This window comes from Mustela nigripes, chromosome 9 (assembly GCF_022355385.1).
Source record: "Mustela nigripes isolate SB6536 chromosome 9, MUSNIG.SB6536, whole genome shotgun sequence".
Lineage (NCBI taxonomy): Eukaryota > Metazoa > Chordata > Mammalia > Carnivora > Mustelidae > Mustela > Mustela nigripes.
Genome location: NC_081565.1, coordinates 816,824 through 836,193, shown reverse-complemented (window position 1 = coordinate 836,193; position 19,370 = coordinate 816,824). Strand labels below are relative to the sequence as shown.

Here is a 19,370-nt window from a genome sequence, read left to right as displayed (position 1 = left end):
CCTCTACCTGCCGGCCCAACAGACCCTGTGGCACCTGTTTCCTGAGCCCCGAAATTGTCCCTCAGGCCCTTGGGTTGGGGCAAGCCCAGGCCTCCACCGCCCCTCCCTCTGCTCAGGGTCACCTTGAGGAAAGAACGGGTGAGGGCCTGGAGGGGCCCCTGTGGGAGGGCCTGAGGAGGTCTGGAGCAGAGGGCAGGGAGGGGCCTGAGGCCCTCCGCACAGATGGGGAAGCTGAGGCTCAGGAAGGTGGCCCCAGCCAGGATCCCCCTGTCCCTGCCCAACCAGGTCACCCTGCTCCTTTAGCTGTCTGCTGAGCTGCCCCAGCAGGAGCTGCTGGGTGGCCTGGAGGGTCTCCTGGAGGAGACCACTCCCCCCCGGAGTCCGGACCCCACTCTCAGAGACCCCAGACAAGAGCGGCCACCCGGCCCTGCCCCAGGGGCCTCCATGAGAGGGGGTGTGAGGTCAGGCCGCGTCCTCCACCGTATTTACGGAAGGCCACCTGGGCCATAGGGGGACCGAGCAACCGAGGCCCAGGCTCAGGCCTCTGGACCACGCCCACCCCGGCAGCACTCCCTGGCCCACTGCTCGTGGACGTCTGGGGGAGAAGGGGCATGGGGGGGACAACTGGCCTGCGGCTTCCCACCAGGGAAATGGCGGGGGAGGACGCGGTCCCTGACGCTGGGTCTGAGGACGGGACACAGGGGCTCCCGGGAGCCACTCTGTCCTCAGGAGGACCTCGTCCCACCAGGATTTGTGGGACCCCCGGGGGTCTGGTCACAAGGGCCCTTCCTGGCAGGTTAGCCCAGCCTTCCCAGATGAGAGCTGCTCAGGCCCCTATCTCCAGGATCCTGCGTCCTGGGTCACCTCTTCCCTCCGACTCTGGGTCCCACCGCCCTGGGTCAACTTATTGCCTCAGCCCAGGCGTAGACTCACCACTGGCGGAGATGCCCTTGTCTCAGGGCATCCTGGGCTGCTAAGGGACCTGCAGCCCGGCCACACAGAGAGCCACAGACCTCCCTAAGGCCAAAGGGCTGCCAGCCCAGTGCCCACCTGGGGCTGCAGGCTTGTCCCCCAGGCCTTCCTCTGAAGTCCTCTTCCTGCCCCTGTCCCATCCTGGAGGGAACTCCCAGGCCGATTCCTAGGACAGCCCAGGGGCACTGCAGAGTCTTGGGGTCAGCACCCCAAATCCTGCCTGTTCTGACGGACTGTTGTCCCACAGCCCAGTCTGTGGATGGCACTCAAGGAGCCGGGGTGGAGGTGGGAGTCTTAGGCCAGCCTCTGCCCCCTCCCCTGCACCGCCGCCCCCTCCCCTGCACCACCGCCCCCCACACTCCCATTTCCCTCCCAGGTGTCTCCTGTCTCTCCACCTCACCCCACCTCTGCTCAGAGCCCCCTGCCAGCTCAGGAACCCACCCAGCTGCCCCCCAAGGCTGCCCAGCTGAGGGGCCCCTAGGGTGCTCCAGTCTGCACCCCCCCCCCAGGGAGGGCACCTCACGTCCCTGGCCTGGATGTCAGGGCCGCAGCACAAAGGTGCGGGGAGGGGGAAGAGGCTCCAGACCCGTGGTTGCCCAGCCCCCTCCACCCGCAGCGCACTCTCAACCCTTCCGCAGAACTGCCGCACTTGCTTTTCCAGGATTTCTGAGATCCCAGCCTCCCAAGGGGAGACTCGGCCAGTCCCACCAGGACAGGCTCAGCCCCTCACCCCGGCAATGGCCCCAGGGCAAGGGGCTAGCCAGGGCCAGAAGCTGGTGGGGACTGCGGTACAGATGTCCCCACCCTGCTAGGACCCCTGGTCCTGGTACCCGCCCTCCTGCCCTCACAAGGTGGGTGGCCGTGCTCACGCTGGTCCCATTCAGGGAACTGACCTGACCCCACGTTTCCCCCTTGATCACTTCTGAACAGCCTTGGGGCCGGTCCAAAGTCAGAGGCCAGGGCTGCCAAGAATCCAGCTTCTGGGCAGAAGCCCTGGGACGGGGGTCTGCACCCCCCCGAATGGGCTGGGCCTGTGTCTGCAGATGACCAGCCCCTGTCCCCCCACCCCCGACCACAGCCACCAACTCTCCGTGTCCGTGTCCGCACAGGAACTCTTCCCCCTGCCTCATTTCCCCTCCCAGGGCCAGGGCCCTGCCTCCTCGCCTCCCCCAAGACGCTCTCCTGCTCACAGTGGCCAGAGCTGCCCTGCGCTGAGTCCCCGCCGGCCTGGGATGACTTGGGGCCGAAGCAGAAGGACAGGGTCACCTGTGAGGGCTCAATAGGGCGCAGGACCTCAGAGACAGCCTGTCCACCCAGGGAGGCCTCTGCGGGCAGCGAGACACCATCTCTGTGCGCAGCGGTTAACAGCCTGAGTCCCCCGTGGCACTCACGGCCGGACTGCCGGGCAGGACCAGTGTAACTGGAAGCTCACACAAAGAGTGGCTTGTGCCCCAGGCTGGGGGGCCCCAGGCTGAGAAGGGTACCCAGGGGGACCCCAGCCACAGCCCCAGCAGCCAGCTGTGGGGGAAACTGTCCCCAGCACGCCTGGTTACCCACTTGGTTACCTTGGTTACTGCGGCCCAACTGGGCTGTCACCATCCAGCCCACTGGGCCTTTCAGAACCAAACTCATACAATGCAAGTCCCCCCCACCCCCAGGGTCCCTGGGCAGTGAGAGAGAATGATGGGAGGTCTTGTGGGAGGGGTCCCAGCCCCAGGTCAGACATGCTCAGAGCGGCATCTCTGGGACTGGAGAGAGGACCAGCCTCACAGGAGCCTCTGCCCTCGCTCAGCGGCAGGTGGCAGAGCCCAGGCCATGGTCAGAGCCTCTTACATAAGCAGCCCTGCGGGGGGCGAGGCTGCAGCTGGCCTCCAGCGCCCTGTCCGTCCCCAGCATCACGGCATCAGGCATCACGAGCCTCCAGTGGGCTGTCCTTGGGCCCTGGGTGGAGGCCAAGCCAGGCCCATATATAGGGGTCTCTCCAGTGGCCTCTGCTCCTCCTGCCGCCGTCCTCCCTCTGCACGGCTGGCATCACAGGCCCTGGTCACACACTCAGCTCCAGGACAATGACCGCTCTGCACACGCTGCAGATGGGACTGGTCCTGCTGGGGGTCCTGGGGGTCCTGCAGACGGGGGCTCAGCCCCAGGTCTCCCTGCAGCCCAACTTCCAACAGGACAAGGTGAGGGGCTCCCCTGCCCAGTCCCCCGGGGCGGCACAGGGCCCTGTTGGGGGAGGGGGGCGCTCTCTGGGGCCGAGCTGTCTTCCTGGGAAGGGAGCTGAGCAGGAGGCTGACCAGAAGGGCCCCGGTCCCCGGGCCTGCGGCCGTCGCCAACCCAGAGAGCAGAGCCGCGGCTCCCTGGCCGGCAGGGAAGCACGCGCGTCCGTGAGCGCGCACACGCCACGTGCGGACACGCGCGCCCGCGCCATCCCGGCGCGTCCCCCTCTCCGCCGAGCTCACGACGCCCGAGGGAACAGGCGCCCGTTCCCACCTGGGTCCCGGGTCACGCGGTGCGAGCGCGCGACGGGGCCGGCCAACCGCACGGCCGCGCAAACCCGAGCGTCGCGCGGGCCCCAGCCCCCTCCAGGGACGCCCCGGCGGCCTCTATCGCCCGCTCCCGCCCCGCTACCAGCCGGGCCCACGTGGGGGGGGCGGGGCCCGACTGGAGGCCGTCGGGGAGAGGGGAGAGGAGGGGAGGGGAAGGGAGGGGAGGGGAGGGGAGGGAGGGAGGGGAGGGAGGGGAGGGGAGGGGAGGGGCGGGGCGGGCGCGGGCTCCCCGGCTCCCCGCGCCCCACTCCCCGCCGCCAGCGGGGCCCGCCCGTGAGGGTCCTGGCCCAGCCGCGCGGGTCCGTTCGCCGCAGTTCCTGGGGCGCTGGTACACCTCGGGCCTCGCCTCCAACTCGAGCTGGTTCCGGGAGAAGAAGAGCGCGCTGTCCATGTGCGTGTCCGTGGTGGCCCCGACTGCAGACGGAGGCCTCAACCTCACCTCCACCTTCCTCAGGTGGGGCGGCAGGCCGGGTGCTCCCCGCCCCAGGGCCACGGTCTAGGGACAGCCCCTGGCCTGACCCCTGACCCCTTCCGTGGCCTGCCCCCAGGAAAGAACAGTGTGAGACGCGGACCCTGCTGCTGCGGCGGGCAGGAACCCCGGGCTGCTACAGCTACACCAGCCCCCGTGAGTGGGGCCCCCTCAAGGGCCCCCTGGGTCCAGCTCCCACCGGGAGACCCCCCAGCGCCAGCACTACAGAGGGCGGGCTGGTGGCCCCTCCACGGGGGTCTGCTAGCCCACGGTCTGGCCTGGACCTGCCCAGGCTCGGGTGGGGGGGTCCACGAACCCTCTCTCGGGCCCTGGGTCCTCTTTGGGGCTGACCTCCAGGCCCCTCCCTGCCCCCAATAATGGTAGCCCCCCAACTCCCTCACTGCTCCCCAAGGTTTCCCAGCCCAGGAGGGGGCCAGGGGCCTCTTCACCCCCCACCCCACCATTGACCCCCTTCCTTGGGGACGGCCTCCCCCTGGGAAATCTTTCCTATTCTTCCCACTTCTGGCCGAGGGGGTTGTGGGTGCACCGTGACCCCTAATGTTCTGACCCTGTGTGTCTGCTGACCTCCTGGATTTCTGGCTGGAGGACAGTGGACCTGCAGAGTTCAGGGTTGTCTGGGCGGGAAGCTGGGGGCTGGCCACCTGTCTCTCTCGGAGGGGGGTCTTCCCCGGCTCCTTCCCACAGCCGGCCCAGGGAGAGAGCACCCCTCCCTGGCAGAGGTGGGCCGGAGGTCTGGGATCAGGGTTCCCAACCCGGCTTCCCTCCCGGCTTCCCAGACTGGGGCAGCACCCACGACGTGTGGGTGGTGACGACAGACTATGACGAGTTTGCGCTTCTCTACACCGCGGGCACCAAAGGCCTCGGCCGGGACTTCCACATGGCCACCCTCTACAGTACGCACCCCACCCCGGGACTTACAGTCCGGCCTGAGACGGCTGCCTGCTGGGGGGCTTCCCAGGCTGCGGGGGTGGGGCCGCCTGGGTCCTCCCGGACCAGAGGCCAGCGGCTTCTCCTTCCCACCGCAGGCCGCACCCAGACCCCAAGGGCCGAGATAAAGGAGAAATTCAGCACCTTTGCCAAGACCCAGGGCTTCACAGAGGACACCATTGTGTTCCTGCCGCAGACCGGTAAGGGGGGTTGCTAATCTGATGGGGATGGGGATTAAGGTCAGATCTGAGGCAGACAGTGTCCTGATTCCGGGGGCGGGGTGCATCCGGCCAGACCGCCCACGGACCGTGATCGGCACACTGTGGCCTCTGGACTGGAGGCAGCCTGTTCTCACCCCAGACCTTGGCCTGCAGCCCCTGGGCGGGACACAGGAAGGTACTCCTTCGGCAGGAACCCCCCCCCACACCTCCCCAGTTTCACCAAGCAGCTGGCGTTCCAGGCCCCTGGTCAGCCCTCAGGACACAGGGTCCCCAGCATGGTGGGAGGCGGGCACTAGAAACAGAACCGGTGTGGGGGGGGGTGTTACAGGAACACACGGGGGCTCAGGGCCCAGGACTTCCCTGAGGCAGGCAGCCTGCTCAGGGCTCAAGTGAGGACAGGGCTCCTCCCCCCTTGGAGGAGTGTGATGGACTCAGCACTTTTGGGGGTGCTCGACTAGACCAGTTCTCCAGGGCTGCCAAGAGGGGGCGGGGAAAGTGGCCCTGGCCTGGGGCACTGACCACAGTCCCTGGGGGTCTTTCTTGGCAGATAAATGCATGGAGGAGCACAAGTAGGTGAGTGTGGCCAGCGGGGGGCTGGCTTCACCCAGCAGTGTCCACTCACACCGCCAGCGCCCGCACCCCCCAACCCCCATGCAAGGGTGGTCCCAGGCACATGGGGCTGCCCAAGGGGGAGGGGCTCCACTGGGGTTCACGAGATTCCTGGGGGTTAGAGGAACTGGAGGCTGGGAATGGAACTGGTGGGGTCAATGGGAGGGGGTTCCTGGAGAAGCTCCCTGTGGCCAGGGAGGGGGGGCGATATTGCCTGCCCCACCCACTGGCCCCACTCTCTCTGCCAGGTGACCCCGGCCCTCAGGACCCGGCCATCTGCCCTGCTCTGCTCTCTCCTCCAAGACCCCGAAGCCCCCAGCCCTGGCTCCTCCCTGCCCCCACCTCTGCCCCCTCAGGCGTCCTCCTGGCTCTGAGAATAAATTCCAGAAGCAAATCAGCATCGAGCTCTTGCCCATCTGTTCTGCGGTCCTCGCTGCCCACAGCCTGGCTCTGGCCCTCTCCCTGCGGACCTGACCACACCCCATTCACTTTGGGCCTCAGTTTCCCTCCCAGAGACCTTCCCAGAAAGTCTCTGAGCCTGGCTCTTCATGACCCCCTGAGGAGTGGGCGAGGGGCCGCTAGTGTTTGTTCCCGGTGGGGCGGGTCCAAAGCAGGGAGCAGCCCCATCGTGGCCCTCCCCCAATTCACCGCGGCTCTGACCTCGCCACAGCCCCTCCAGCCAGCTGCTTCTGGGCTGGAGCCGATCACCTCCTCCACCCTGGACAGCTGCCCCCTCACTCCGAGTCTGGAGGCCCGAGGGCCCGGGGAGCTTTGCGCTCGCCGGGTTTTTGAAGACGTGGGGTCAGGACCTCAGACTGGGCGGAGATCAGGGACCCAGAGGACAGAGAGGAAGGTGGCCCCCCTGTCCACACACCCCACACTGGGACGGACTGGGCAGGCTGATGACGGGACGCCCTCACATCCCCTCCAGCCACATGGGGCCTCCTGTCCTCTGTTCTCCAGCCCCGCACTTTCACCAGACCCCTGGCGCCCCAGAGCACGGCCTCCCTGACCAGCCCTGCTCTGCCCTGTGCCCCCTTGGTTCACAGTGGGCAGCAGCCCCCACATTTCGCCCCCCAGCGCCCCCTGCCCCGGAAGACTTCAGCCAGGCCCTACAGAGGCACCAAGAGTTGTGAGGCCCAGAGATGAGGCTGAGAGCTTCTTGGCAGGCTTCCTGGAGGAGGGGGACTAGGGTGTGTGTCCGAGTGGAGAGCTGGGGGCAGACATCTCAGAAAACCTGTCTGAAGATCTCCCCCGGCCTGGCCGGATCTGAAGTCTCAGGAGGAAAGGCCACCGGGGGTGGGCGGGTCTCTGAGCACCCTACTGGGCCAGGTCCCTTCGGGGGACAACCAGATCCCAGCCTAATCCCAGTGGGCTTGGTCCTGGGCCAGCAGGCCAGCCCCCAGGGCATTCAGGGCTCATAAAGCCTGGTCTGGAAAGGCCACCTCAGCTGTCCTGCGAAGAACCATCGTCCAGGATGCTGCACCTGCTGGTGGCCGGCTGGGTCTTCGCCCTGCTCGGGGTGTCACCAGGCCAGGCCGAGGTCCCCATCCAGCCCAACTTTGACGCCAGCCAGGTGGGCCCAGGCACCCCCATGCCAGACCCATCCCCTTCTCCTCAGGGTTGACCACCCTGGCTTCTCCATCCAGGTCCAGGGGCCAGCATTTTCCCCAGAGAGGCTGGAGGCCAGAAGAGCCCAAGCCTGCCCCGCACTCTCTGGCCCAGGCTCAGCTCAAACTGGTGGGGGGCAGGGGAGAGAGCCCCATCCGCCTGCCCCATCAGCTGGGGGTGGGCCAGGTGGGGGAGGACAGCAGCCCCTCAGGCCGCTCTGTGGTTCGGTCTGTGGCTGGTGCCCACCGCCACTCCCGAGGCCTCACATCAGGAGGAGTGGCAGCCGCCAGCCGCCATGCTAGGTCAGAGTTGGGGTGGGCGCAGGGCTGTCCCCCAGCTCTTCCTGCACCCTCCCTGTAGTTCCAGGGCACCTGGTATGTGGTCGGGGTGGCATCGGATGACCAGGGCTTCCTAGACACCAAGGACAACCTGAAGATGCCCGTGGTCTTGGTGACCCCCTTGGCAAACGGTGACCTGGCCCTCAAGTTTGGGTACTCTACGTAAGTGACCCCATGAGCCCCTCCTCAGTCTGGGCCTTAGACCTGCCACTGTGAGGCCAGAGGTGAGCCGCCTGGGACCAGAGGCGTCCCCGACTCCGTAGGAACTCGGACCCAGGCCCCCCGCGCAGTCAGGCAGCGGGCTCAGATTTCTGTGCCCGTGTCCCAGCCCCAGAGGAGTCCTGTCCCTGTGTCTGCATGTGGGAGTCTGCTGGGGAGACCCCACGTCTCCTGGCTGTCTGTCCGGTCCCCAGCCCCTGGGTGAGTCTCTCACCTCTGAGCACAGGGTGAGGGGGGCCTCGGGGCGCCAGGCGGCCTGAGCTGCGGCTGACCCTGCGTGATCAGCAGTGCCCAAGGTGTGGCTTTGCCATGCCTTTGGGGAGTGTCTTCAGGACGCTCAGACGCCGTGGTTCCTCCCCACCCTAGGCCTGATGGCGGGTGCCAGAAGGTGGACACGACCTTCACTAAGGGTGCTGTGGATGGGCAGTTCAGCGACACTGGTGAGAGCACGTGCCCCCGTGCGGGGTGAGCGGGCGGTGAGGCCCGGAGGGCTCGGGGCCAGGCCGTGGGGTGGGGGGCCCCAGGAGGGCTCGGGGCCAGGCCGTGGGGGTGTGGGGGTGGGAAACACCCCCCCTCAGGCAGCAGGCTCAGCCGGCTCTTGCCCTCCAGCCTTGGCGCAGACGGACATCCGCGTGGTGTCCACCGACTACAAGCATTTCGCAGTGCTGTACGTGGAGGCGCAGAAGGAGGGCGTCAGGAGCGTCTGGCTGCAGCTCTACGGTGGGCAGCCCAGCCCGGAGGTGCTCCCAGCACCCCTGCGCCCCCACTGGTCCCCAGGCACAGGCCTCTCCTCTAGGAGCCCTGCACCCAAGGCTGGTTGGGACTGCTGTCCACGTTGCCGCAAGTTCCAACTTCACGCAGGGGGACCCGCTGTCCTCCAATGTCTCCTTGGGACCCTTGTGTCTGTGGTAGAGGGCTCCGGACCCCTCCCCACCCAGCCCCTCCTCCCAGCCCCCCCATCCTCCTCCAGACCAGCCCCCACCCCCGCCTGACCCCTCTGCTCACGCATTCTCCCCGCCCTCAGCCCGCGCCCCGGAGCTGTTTCCTGAGGGCGCCCAGAAGATGCAGCAGCTGGCGCCCCAAGTTGGCCTGAACCCCAGCCAGGGTGCCCTGCTGCCCTCATCAGGTGAGAGCCGTCCCCAGGCCCAGGCCGGCTCAGGGCTGCGGGAGACCCCAGACTCCAACGGGGGGGGGGGGGGGGGGCGGGCCAGATGGTGCCCTCCAGACGGTGCTCGGTGCTCGTGCACAGGCTGCAAGGCTTGGTTATTCAGGGAGGGTTGGGGGTCTCCCCCCCCACCGGGGCAGGGGCCCTGGCTGGTTCCTCAGGCCCCACTCTCTCCCACAGACCAGTGTGCTGGCGCCTTCTCCTAGGTGAGTACCCAGGGCCAGGCCTGGACACCCCTCCCCAGACCGTGCAGTGCCCCGTGCCCCATGCCCCAGGGTCCCTCCTGGCCAAAAGCTGCACAGTGGGGGTCCTCATCCTGGGAACAAGGTGGGGACCGTGCCTTGGAATCAAAGGGGGACAGCAAGCAGCAGTGGGGAGGAACAGAGTGGGGGCCCTCGGCCTGGGCCCAGGCAGGAGGCAAGAAGATGGTGCTCACCCAGCTCCGCCTGCTGTCTTGTTTGCAAGGAAGGACCTGGCCCGGGAGCACCCACGTGGGGGCCCACGCTCTGCACGCTAGGCCTCCCCCAGAGAGCGCACACCACTTCTCTCCGCTATCCCTTCCCCGGCACAATAAATCATCTCCTGAAGCCCACGGCTGTGCATTTCTTCCACGGGGTTCTGACCGGGGGCGGGGGGGGGGGACGCCCTGCTCAGCTGGCGTGGGCCGGCCCTTAGCCCCAGGGGGAGCTTGGGCTCCGCTGCGAGGAAAGTTGACGCAGACACAGACCCACAGGGACGCCCCGGGGCCTTCCCTGCCACTCGCCAACCCCCAACCCTGGACTGGGGTGTGGCCCTTGCTCAGCTGGTTAAGGATCTGCCTCTGGCTCAGGCCGGGATCCCAGGGTGCTGGGATTGGAGCCTCGAATCCGGCTCCCTGCACCACAGGAAGCCTGCTTCTCCCTTTCCCGCGCCCCTGCTGGTGTTCCTGCTTTCACTGTCTCTCTCTCTGACAAATACATAAATAACATCTTCAAAAATTAAAATAAAACCTCAACCCTGTCCTGCCAGATTCGCTGCCGTAATCGCTGCCTTAACTGGGGTCCTTCTGGGGTAGGATGTGACAGGCATAAAGAGCCCCCACAGCCTGAGAGCCCCTAACAGCCTCCTCCACACCTGCACCGGCACCTGGCCCCGGCCCCCGCCTTTGCTGCCCTGACCTACAGCCAGCCCCTGACCCCTCTGTGGGCGCTTTGAGGCAGGGGCCTGCCTCGGTCTCCTCCCGGCCCCAGCTTGACCCCAGTCTGGAACTGAAGCCCTGGGGGTCAGGACGAGTGTGTGGAGGGTCCAGAGACCCAGTCTCCACCCACATGTGTGACCTGTGAGCTCACCCACCCACCCACCTCTGCTCCCGACTCTTGGACAAGGTGCCATCTGGCCACCTAAGGGGTGTCCGCTGGGAGATGCTGTCGGAGCTCCGGGAGACACATCAGCCGGTCGGTGGGCCGGTCACTTGTCACTTGGCTTCCATGGGGACAGGAGAAGAAGGGGCGGAGGGCGCTAGGGCAGCAACACCAGGGTTTGAAGTGGAGAGGCGGGTGCCTGCTCTCCTGGGGAGTAGTGTGGGAAGTTCTCCTGGGAAGGATCTGGAGTGGGGAGAGGCAAACTGCCCCTCGTGGCCTTCTGGACACCCTTTCCTCGGAGAGAGGCTCCGCTCTGGGGCGGGGCAGCCCTACGGGGCCTCTGGATCCCAGGAGGGCTGTCCGTCCGTCCGTCCGTCCCCCCCCCCCCACCTCCCGGCCAGGCACCTGCAGACCGGCCTGGGGCTCACAGTCTTGCCCTGCACCGCCCGCTCACTCCGCACGGGGGCAGCCCGCAGCCGGGTCTCTGCCCAGAAGACCCAGATCTCACTGGTAGGAAAGGCCGAAGTCCCCGGCTGGCCAAGAAGGCTGTCCCCGACCGGCCCTCCTCTGACCCCACCACACACCTTCCTTCCTTCAGCCCTGCTGACCAGCTTGTGTCCCTCGAACAAGGTGGCCCCGAGGGGGCCACAGAGCCGAGATGCATGTGGCTCCTGCCTGGGGCGTCTCCCCCCGGCTCTCCGCCAGGTCGGCTCACTCTGCTCTGCTGGAATCTTCTGTTCAGATGCCACCCTGTGTGCCCCTGCTTAGGCCTCTGGGACGCCAAGCCCTGGCTGCCCTGCCCCCGGCGCTGTGGCTGGAGCCTTCCTTAGCCGTGTCCCTTGGCCGCCCACCTGTGCCTCACCCAGTTCACTCAGCCCTGCACGAGGCCTGAGGGGCTGAAGACCTGCGATCCAGCACGTTGTCCAGATATTTGTGTAATTTTTTAAACTTAGATTTTTCGGTTTTCTTTTCACGTTTTGCAACGAATCCCTGCTCCTGGTCTTGAACTAGTTCCCTGGGGATCCTGTGACAACTTATCACAAACTTGGTGGCTTAAAACCTAACATTTACCTTCTCGTGGCTCTGGAGGCCAGAATCAGGTTCCCTGGGCCAAGATCGCAGGGCGGGCAGGGCCACACCCCCACTAAAGCCTTCTTGCCTGTTCTACCTCCAGGTGGCGGCCAGCGGCTGGTAGCTGCGTCACGCGGGGCCTCTGGCCCCTTGACCACACTGCCTCTCCTCTTGTTGGTGAAACCTCCCTCTGCCTCTCTCTTCAGCACACCTGGGACTGCATTCACATGCGCCAGGAAACTCTCCCATCTCAAGGCCCCTACCCACAACCGCACAGGCCCCTTCCCCACAGAAGCTGACCCTGACCGGCCGTCATTCAGCCTGCCCCGTTCTTCCTGGAAACATTGTCCAGGCCCCAAGCACTGTGCCTGGAGGGGCTGATGTTTCGAGCGGTCCTCGGGGCCGGGGACTCCACGCTCATATCCTTGGAGATGGTCCCCCGCCAGAGGCAGGGCAGCCTCCGCCACGTCTGTCCCAGTTCATATAGCAAAGCAGCGCCCCTGCCCAGCGGCCTCAGGGGATGCTGTTTCCACACTCACCACCTGCTTTCAGCCACGATCCCTCCTTCCTCGCCCTGAGCTCTCTCCCCTGCTCTCTGAGCCCCCGGCCCCGTGTCCATCAGCTCTGCCCAGAGGGACTCAGCAGCCCTCTGCTCTTCTTCCTGTCCCCCAGCCTCCACCCCTACAGCCCTCAGCGGCCTCTCATGGTGCTCAACACAGGCTCTGCACACAGAAATCCATGGTAGCACTCCCCACCCCACCCCTGCGTACACCCTCCTGCCGCTCCCCACTCTGCACTCCTTCCTCCACAATATTTACTGAATATTCTGTGCCAAGCAGTGTCTGAGCTCTGGCAATGCTGTGGCAGGAGAAACAGACAGAAAGGCCTGCCCTGTGGACCTCTGGGGGAACTGGCCAATAGACAGGAGAGATAAATGCATTCGTGGCCTACTGCTGAATATAAATTACCCCAAATTCAGTGGCCTAAAGCAAACAAGCATATAGCATCCCCCCAGTTTCTGAGGGTCGGGAACCTGGTCCTGGTGTTCTGGGGCCTCTGGCCCACGAGTTCTCAGGACGCTGCTGTCCACTGGCGGACACTGCCCCTCGGAAGGCTCCCCTGGGAGGGGTCTGCGTGGCAGCTCCCTCACGAACCCTGGCCAGGCCTTGGTCCTTTGATCCCAGAGCTGCCACACGTCGTGGTGAGCAACTCCGAGAGGGAGAAGGACAGCCCGCCACTTCTAGAGCATTCTACTGGCCGGAAGCAAGTTACTGAGCGCAGCCCACACTCAGGGGCCGATCCGTGAAAGCTGGAGCACGGCAGGAGGGATGGTTGGGGCCGTCTCAGAGGCCGCCGGCCCAGTGTGGAAACCAGAATAGACTGTCTGTGGGGACAAGTCTGGAAAACAAGTACATAAAACAGGAGAGAGCGCAGCAGATGCTGGGCGGGCTGTGGACCTCCACGTAAGGGACTAGGGAAGGCCTCTGACTGAAGGAAGCCTGTGAGTCTGGGGGAGGGTGTGCCAGGCAAAGGTCTTGAAGCAGGAGCGGGAGGGTGTCAACCAGGGGAAGGTCAGAACGGGGCCAGGCTGGGCTGCAGGCCTGCAGGGGACGCACCAGTATGGCCTGAGCAGCCCCCAGCCGCCTCCCTGTGGCCACCAGGGTGCACCCTCGCCCTCTTGCAGAGCCTGGAGCAGACCTGTGCGGAGCCGGCTGCGGGCCTTCCCGCTGCGGGCTCCCTCCGCCGCGATCCCCTGTCCTGGCGCGCACGGCCCCCTCTTGTCCAGGTCAGAGCTCAAACGGCTCAAACTGCTACCGAGAGTTGCACGTTTATTATTTGTCGTCCCGTTAGATCTCACAAGCCCCAGGCGACCAGAGACCTTGTCCGCGGGTGAAGGTGTGCCCGAGGCCGAGGACGCCGGGCACAAGAGAGGGGCCGGGCGGAGGCGGGGGACGGACGGGTCGCGTAGTTTATTCCCTTTGCACCGGGCCGGGGTGCGGCTTGGCGGATCTGAAGGCGACGTGAGAAACATCTCGCGGACGGCGAGGGCCGGTGGGAACCGCAGGAGGAGGCCGCTGGCACCGCCGGGGGCGAAGCGCAAACCCGGGGAACCCCGGACTCCGCAGGGCGGCGGGCGCGCAGCTGTGGGGGGCAGGGAGGCGGGCAGAGGCCCCCACGCGGGCCTGGGGACCCCGCCCCGAAGAGCCCCGCCCCAGGCTCGCAGGCCCCGCCCCGCGCCCCAAACCCGGGCGGCCCCCCCCCCCCCCCCCCCCCACCGGCCCCGCGCGGTTCTGGGGCTCGGGGCGGGGACAGGGCCGTCAGCCCCGCCCCGCGCAGGCCCCGTGGGCCCCGCTCGCGCCCCGCCCCCCGTTCCGGAGCTGGGCTCCCGCGCCGCGCCCTAGGCCTGAAGGCGCGCGGGCCGGTGGGTGGCCCTCCGCTCGCCGTGGTGTCATGGTGCCGCCGCTGTCACCGCCTCTTTGCACGCTGCCACCGGGCCCCGGACCCCCGCGCTTCGTGTGCTTTTGCGAGGGGGAGGGAGAGGACGGAGGCCCCGGCGCCTTCAACCTCTAGTGAGTGGCGGCGCGCGGGGCGCTGGGGGCGCGGACAGCTCGGGGGCCCGGCCGGTCTGACAGCCGCTCCCCCCGCAGTGTGACCGACGCGGCGGAGCTATGGAGCACCTGCTTCACGGCGGACAGCCTGGCGGCCCTCGTGGGTAGCGGGGCTCCCGGGAGGGCCCGGAAGCCCCCAGCACCCCCGACTGCAGTGCGGACCACCTATGAGATGGAGGCGGGCGGTCTGGGGTCCCCCCGGGGTGGGGGGAGGCGGGTCTGGACACCCTTCCCTGAGCTTTGGAGCTGTAGGCCCAAGATCGGCCCGGCCTCCGGGGGTGGCTCTGGATCAGGCAGCTTTGGGGCGGTTCCAGGGTCTTGGGCAGCTGGTGACCAGCCCCTGTGCCCTGTAGAAAGCCCGTTTTGGCCTGAGCGCGGCTGAGGATATCACTTCCCGGTTCAGGTGAGCCCCTGGGCAGGGAGGAAGGGCGGGTGTGGAGCAGGGGGGTCTGGACACAGCACTCAGCACCGCTCCTTTCCTAGGGCAGCCTGCGAGCAGCGAGCTCTGACTTTCGTCCTGCAGGAGGACCAAGCATCCCTCACCCTTTCAGGGGGGCCCTCAGCACTGGATTTTGCCCTCTCCAAGGTGCCGGGCCCAGAGGCAGCCTCCAGGTTGCAGGCGCTGACCCTGAGGCTGGCAGACCAAGTGTGCACCTTGACGAGGCAGCTGGCAGGTACGGTGGGGGGCTGTGCCCAGAGTCTTCACTGGGCCCCGCCCCCGCTCGCACCTGCACTCTGGGCTTTCTTCCCCAGCTGCGGAGGTGACAGCTGCCAGCCCCAGAAAGAGCCCTTGTCTGGTGGGGCCTCAGCTCTTCTTACCAGGTAAGGCCTGTCACCCGTGACTTTGGCTGGGGCTGTGTTCTTCCCCGGAACAAGAGTCCCAACTCCAGAGGATGCGTGTGGAGAAAGGGTTGTGGCCCTGAACTGGACAGGACTCAGGACCCCCCTCCTGTCCTGTTTCCCTCAGACCCAGATGCTCAGAGAGGCGGCCCTGGACTCGGGGTCAGGAGGCGGTGTCCAGGAGAGTCCCTCATCAACCCCGGCTTCAAGAGGTACTCAGCCACTCGGCCACTTGTCCCTCCCTCCGGTGCCGGGGGTGCTGCTGTACCCCCCCCGCCCCCCCCTGCACAACACCACAGTGTCACTTCCTCTTCTCTCCTAGTAAGAAACCAGCCGGTGGTGTAGACTTTGAGAGCCCTTGAGGGTGCAGCAGAGTGCGATCCCGCCAGCCATCTGCCTGTGAAGTGGGGACAGCCTCTGAGAGGCGTCTTGCCGGAGGGTCGGGCACGCCTGCTCCCCACACCCCTTCTCCGTCGAATAAATGCTTCCTCGCAGAGAGGAACTGGCCACACTCCGGCTCCTGGGGGCTGACTGGGGGAGAGGGGTCAGAGATCTCCTTGGGACCTGGGACCTGGGACCTGGCACGTGGCCGGGCAGCAGTAAGCTGTTGCAGCAGCCTTCACACTCCCTGGGGTGGAGGAGGGGTGGGGGTCCCTAGCTCTGGGCTCACCCAGCTGCCCCTGCCTGGTCTGCATAGGAGCCAAGGGCCTGGAAGGCAAGGCAGGGCTCCTCAAGGCTGGAACCCCGTTGCCAACTACTCCAGGCCCACACTTATCCCAGATCCCCCTCCCCCACCAGCCTTGGGAATCCCACACTGCATGCAAACTGGCCCCTGTGGAGGGGGGGGGGCAGCTCCCTGGGGCAGGGCTGAGGAATGTGGGCTGGCCCCACCCACTGGCCTGGAGCCCCTAGGTGCCCAGGCTGGGCTCCTGGTCCCCACCCGCCTTGGCCATCCTGCTGCCCCACCCTGGCCTGACTGGTTTGGGAGCCCAATCCAGTCCCCCGCCACGCCTGATAGGGTGAGTGGAGGGCTGGGCAGAACCACCCACTGGGTTCTCTGCCCCTGTCCTTCTGGGCTATCAGGTGGAGCTATGGGGTCATGGTGGGGGTTTGGCGGTGGCAGAAATCAAGGGCCCTCTGGTCCCCCGGAGGTCAGGACACGTTCCCTGGGGCACAGCTGCCTTTATGGGGCTGTCGGAGAGGGGGCAGGTGGTGGCTGGAGATGGCGGGGGAGGGGTTAGCGGGGGCGCACGGCCATCCCGTAGGCCGCAAGGATCTCAGCGCTGGACGGACACGTGTACTTGAACTCCTTCACTTGCCGCGCGCTGTCCAGGTAGCGGCGGACGCCGCGCAGCTCGGCCGGTATGGGCGCTCCGCGGAAGTGCGTGCACACCGTCTGCGGGCCAGGGGCGCAACGAGGTCGGGGCCTTGTGGAGCGCGCGCCCCGCGCCCCGCGCCCCGCGCCCCGCGCGGCCACTCACGTCCACGATGTGCAGCTTGGGCAGCAGGCTGCAGTCAGCCAGCGTGAGCTCGTCGCCGTCCAGGAAGCGGCGGCGCGACTCGCGGAGCTGCGGTTCCTGCGCGCGCTCGTGCCCCAGGGGCGTGCGCAGGTAGCCGTCCAGCCTGGTGAGCGCTCGCAACAGCATCTGGTACAGGGCTGGGGGGGTGGGGCACAGTGAGACCCGGGTCTGGGCCAACTCCCCCCACCGTCGCCGGGCCTCCAGAGCCGCCTCACCATCGTCCTGCGTGGGCACCGGGTTCTTGATGAAGGCCGAGAACCTGTGAAAGACGTCGTTGCCGGCCGTGGAGGACGCCCCGTAGCGGGGCGCCAGGCTGGGGAATCTGTGGGGAAGTAGGGGACCTCTGGTCAGACCCTCGGGCTATACCCCCTTCCCCGCGAGACCCGCAGCGCTCTTCCTGGGCTCCTCCTTGGGGGGCCCCATACCCCCCCTCAAGGCCCAGAGCCCTCACTCAGGGGGCCCCAACGTCTCCTCCAGAAACTCCTCGATCTGCAGTGTGTCTGTCTTGGCGTCGCCGTCGTAGAGAAGGATGGGCAGCTGCGAGCCAGGGGCAAAGTCCTTAAGCACATCCAGGGACCTATGGGCATGAGGCAGCGGGAGAAGCGGGTGGTCAGGAGGGCCAGAGACCAGGGAGCGGCCCCGGTGGAGGCGGGGGCTCACCTGCGAGTGTCCACGGTGGTCAGGGTGAAGGGCACGCCCTTGAGAAGCAGGAGCATGAAGAGCCGCTGGCAAGAAGGGCAGGGTCCCACACTCTCCCCGTCCTCGCTGGCCTGGGGTGCGGGCAGTAGAGGAGCAGGGCAGAGAGCCGACCTAAGAACTGCGCCGGAGAGGGCACTGCCTCCCACCGTCAAGAGCCTGAAACGGTCCGAGGCTCCAGCTTGGCCGGGCACAGCCCGGACAAGTGGCGGCTGAGAGCCCTTGACTGGGTCCCTGGGAGGTGGCAAGGGGCACGGGGACCCGGGGGTGGGACCCAAGCTCTGGAGCTCGGCCCCTCCACCCTTATCTTCAGCACCTGGGGCTCGGGCCCTGCAGGCGGGTCACAGGGGTGGGGTGGGCCGAGTGAGCTGTTTTCTGAGTGATTCACCTGCCAAACTGGACACTGGCTGCAGGCCGGTAGGACTGTCCCCTACCCCGACGGTGGGGAGGAGGCCAGGCTCTGGCAGTTCCCATACAGGGATCCACAGATCTGGGCTGTGATGTGAGCATCTGGGGCTCAGCTGGCCCAGACCCCTCCCGCTGCACTGACCTCGAGCTCCACCTGGGCCTGGCCTCCAGCGGCCTGATCGTTGCCTCCCCACGGAGGGGCTTTTTCTCCAGAAGCGTTGGGCTGGGTCCAGGAGCTAATGCTGGGAGTTGGCGCCCGGATGCCCTTGGGGACAGCTCACTGGGCTCCCCCCCCCCATCCTGGTCCCTCTTTCTAAGTCTCTGTAGAGCTACGCGAGCCCACTCCCAGGGAGAGGGTGCAGACCCTCTGCCTGCCCCAGAAAGCAGAGCCCCCCCCGCCCCCCCCCCCGAGCATACTCATCCCAGAGGCCGCCCTCCCGGCCCAGGGGCACCTTAACAAACAGCTGGAGCTTGGCAGTCTCCGCCATGGCTGGGAGCAGCAGCAGCAGGGGCAGCAGTGGCGCCGGCGACAGCGGGGCAGGGGTGGGGGCCTGGAGAGTCCTTTAAGACTCCCGGGGTGCCCCGCCCTGCCCCGTCCAGGGCCCGCCCTGACGAGTCACCCACGCCGGCGGTTGGTGCTCGCGTCCAAGCATGAGGGTGTGACGGGGGTGCCAAGTGCGCAGGGTTGTGTGGGATGGAGGCGGAGGCCACGGCCTCGGAGGCAGGGAGAGATGGTGCCAGTCTGGGAGGAGGGCGCTCCGGATCAGACTCACTCCTGCCGTGAACTCCGCAGCCCTCCTGTTGTCTGCCGGGCTTCCCTCCAGAAAGCTGGGGAGCGCGTCGGAGAAATAAATGAGCAGCCGGGCCCCAGCCTCAGTTTCCCAGTCTGCCTACCTCCCGGAAAGGGACGCCCCTCCCATCGCTGGGTTGGGTCTGGCAGAGCCCCGCCCCCAGGCCCGCCCACATTCCAGGAGCGCCGCGGGCCTGCTCGGGGCCCCAGGTCAGCCCAGCCCACACCTACTGCCCTCCAGTGGGGTTCCGGGCAGGCTTTCCTCCCCTCCCCTCCCCCTTCTCCTCCACCTCCCTCTTCTTCAGATTTGATTTATTTGACAGAGCGCGAGCACAAGCGGGGGGAGCAGCAGAGGGAGAGGGAGAAGCAGGCTCCCCACTGAGCAGGGAGCCGTCCCCGGGGCTCAATCCCAGGACCCGGGGGCCACGACTGGAGCCAAAGGCAGACACCAAGCGGCTGAGCCAACCCGGCGCCCCAGCTCTTCCCTTTCTTAACTTTTCAACAGAAGCACCAGGAGGTTTAGAAGCCACAACCTCCCGACTGCCCTTGCCGTTGGCTGCAAGGAACCCACGAGGACACGCTGTGTGCGCACACCCCGAACCTGCTGCGCCCCAGTCAGGCCTCCCCCACCACCGATGCGGGGGCGTGTCCCAAGGGAGGGGCCTGCGAAGGCTCCGCCCCCCATATGGCGGAGCTGGGGATCTGCCCGCCCCTTTGACTCCTCCCCCAGGGCCTCTCCCGGACCCCGCATGGGTTCAGGGCTCCCAGACGCAGCCTGGTGCTGACCCTGCAGATGAGCTGGGCACTGGCTCCCTTCCAGGGCCCCAGTGTTTCTGCTGTCGGCCTGCTCATCAGCTTCCCCGGGGCACGCGCCACAGCCCCCGGGAAGGGCCCAAGACCCCCCACGGCCGCAGGTGCTCACCAGCCTTCCCGTGGGTATTTCTGTGTGTATAAAAATACCCTTAGACATCTGTAGAAACAGTCGTGAAACGGACCAG

General features: G+C 66.9%; 4 protein-coding genes across 5 annotated transcripts; 3 read left to right on the top strand and 1 right to left on the bottom strand.

Moving 5' to 3' along the window:
* The first annotated feature begins 2,941 nt into the window (after positions 1 to 2,941).
* PTGDS (prostaglandin D2 synthase) lies at positions 2,942 to 6,163 on the top strand. Its single transcript, XM_059410257.1, has 7 exons — positions 2,942 to 3,152; positions 3,833 to 3,972; positions 4,067 to 4,143; positions 4,785 to 4,901; positions 5,034 to 5,135; positions 5,704 to 5,729; positions 6,014 to 6,163. The coding sequence occupies exons 1-6, from the start codon at positions 3,039 to 3,041 to the stop codon at positions 5,727 to 5,729; spliced, it is 576 nt and encodes a 191-aa protein (XP_059266240.1). The 5' UTR covers positions 2,942 to 3,038; the 3' UTR covers positions 6,014 to 6,163.
* A 99-nt stretch (positions 6,164 to 6,262) lies between these two features.
* Positions 6,263 to 9,677, top strand: LCNL1 (lipocalin like 1). Of its 2 annotated transcripts, XM_059410259.1 has the most exons (7): positions 6,263 to 7,341; positions 7,737 to 7,876; positions 8,300 to 8,373; positions 8,543 to 8,653; positions 8,958 to 9,059; positions 9,279 to 9,304; positions 9,564 to 9,677. In XM_059410259.1, the coding sequence occupies exons 1-6, from the start codon at positions 7,243 to 7,245 to the stop codon at positions 9,302 to 9,304; spliced, it is 552 nt and encodes a 183-aa protein (XP_059266242.1). In that variant the 5' UTR covers positions 6,263 to 7,242; the 3' UTR covers positions 9,564 to 9,677. The 2 variants fall into 2 exon arrangements, with proteins under 2 accessions (XP_059266242.1, XP_059266243.1); XM_059410260.1 differs by having other exon boundaries at positions 9,279 to 9,677.
* A 4,172-nt stretch (positions 9,678 to 13,849) lies between these two features.
* Positions 13,850 to 15,469, top strand: PAXX (PAXX non-homologous end joining factor). Its single transcript, XM_059410256.1, has 7 exons — positions 13,850 to 14,079; positions 14,158 to 14,218; positions 14,472 to 14,521; positions 14,602 to 14,792; positions 14,872 to 14,940; positions 15,086 to 15,170; positions 15,281 to 15,469. The coding sequence occupies exons 1-7, from the start codon at positions 13,961 to 13,963 to the stop codon at positions 15,318 to 15,320; spliced, it is 615 nt and encodes a 204-aa protein (XP_059266239.1). The 5' UTR covers positions 13,850 to 13,960; the 3' UTR covers positions 15,321 to 15,469.
* Positions 15,470 to 16,125: 656 nt separating this feature from the next.
* CLIC3 (chloride intracellular channel 3) lies at positions 16,126 to 18,481 on the bottom strand. The gene is made up of 6 exons (XM_059410255.1): positions 18,035 to 18,481; positions 17,139 to 17,248; positions 16,930 to 17,055; positions 16,694 to 16,800; positions 16,440 to 16,615; positions 16,126 to 16,354 (listed from the first exon to the last, which is right to left on the bottom strand). Exons 1-6 carry the CDS (start codon positions 18,068 to 18,070, stop codon positions 16,196 to 16,198), a joined length of 714 nt encoding a protein of 237 aa, XP_059266238.1. The 5' UTR covers positions 18,071 to 18,481; the 3' UTR covers positions 16,126 to 16,195.
* Between the last annotated feature and the right edge of the window lie 889 nt (positions 18,482 to 19,370).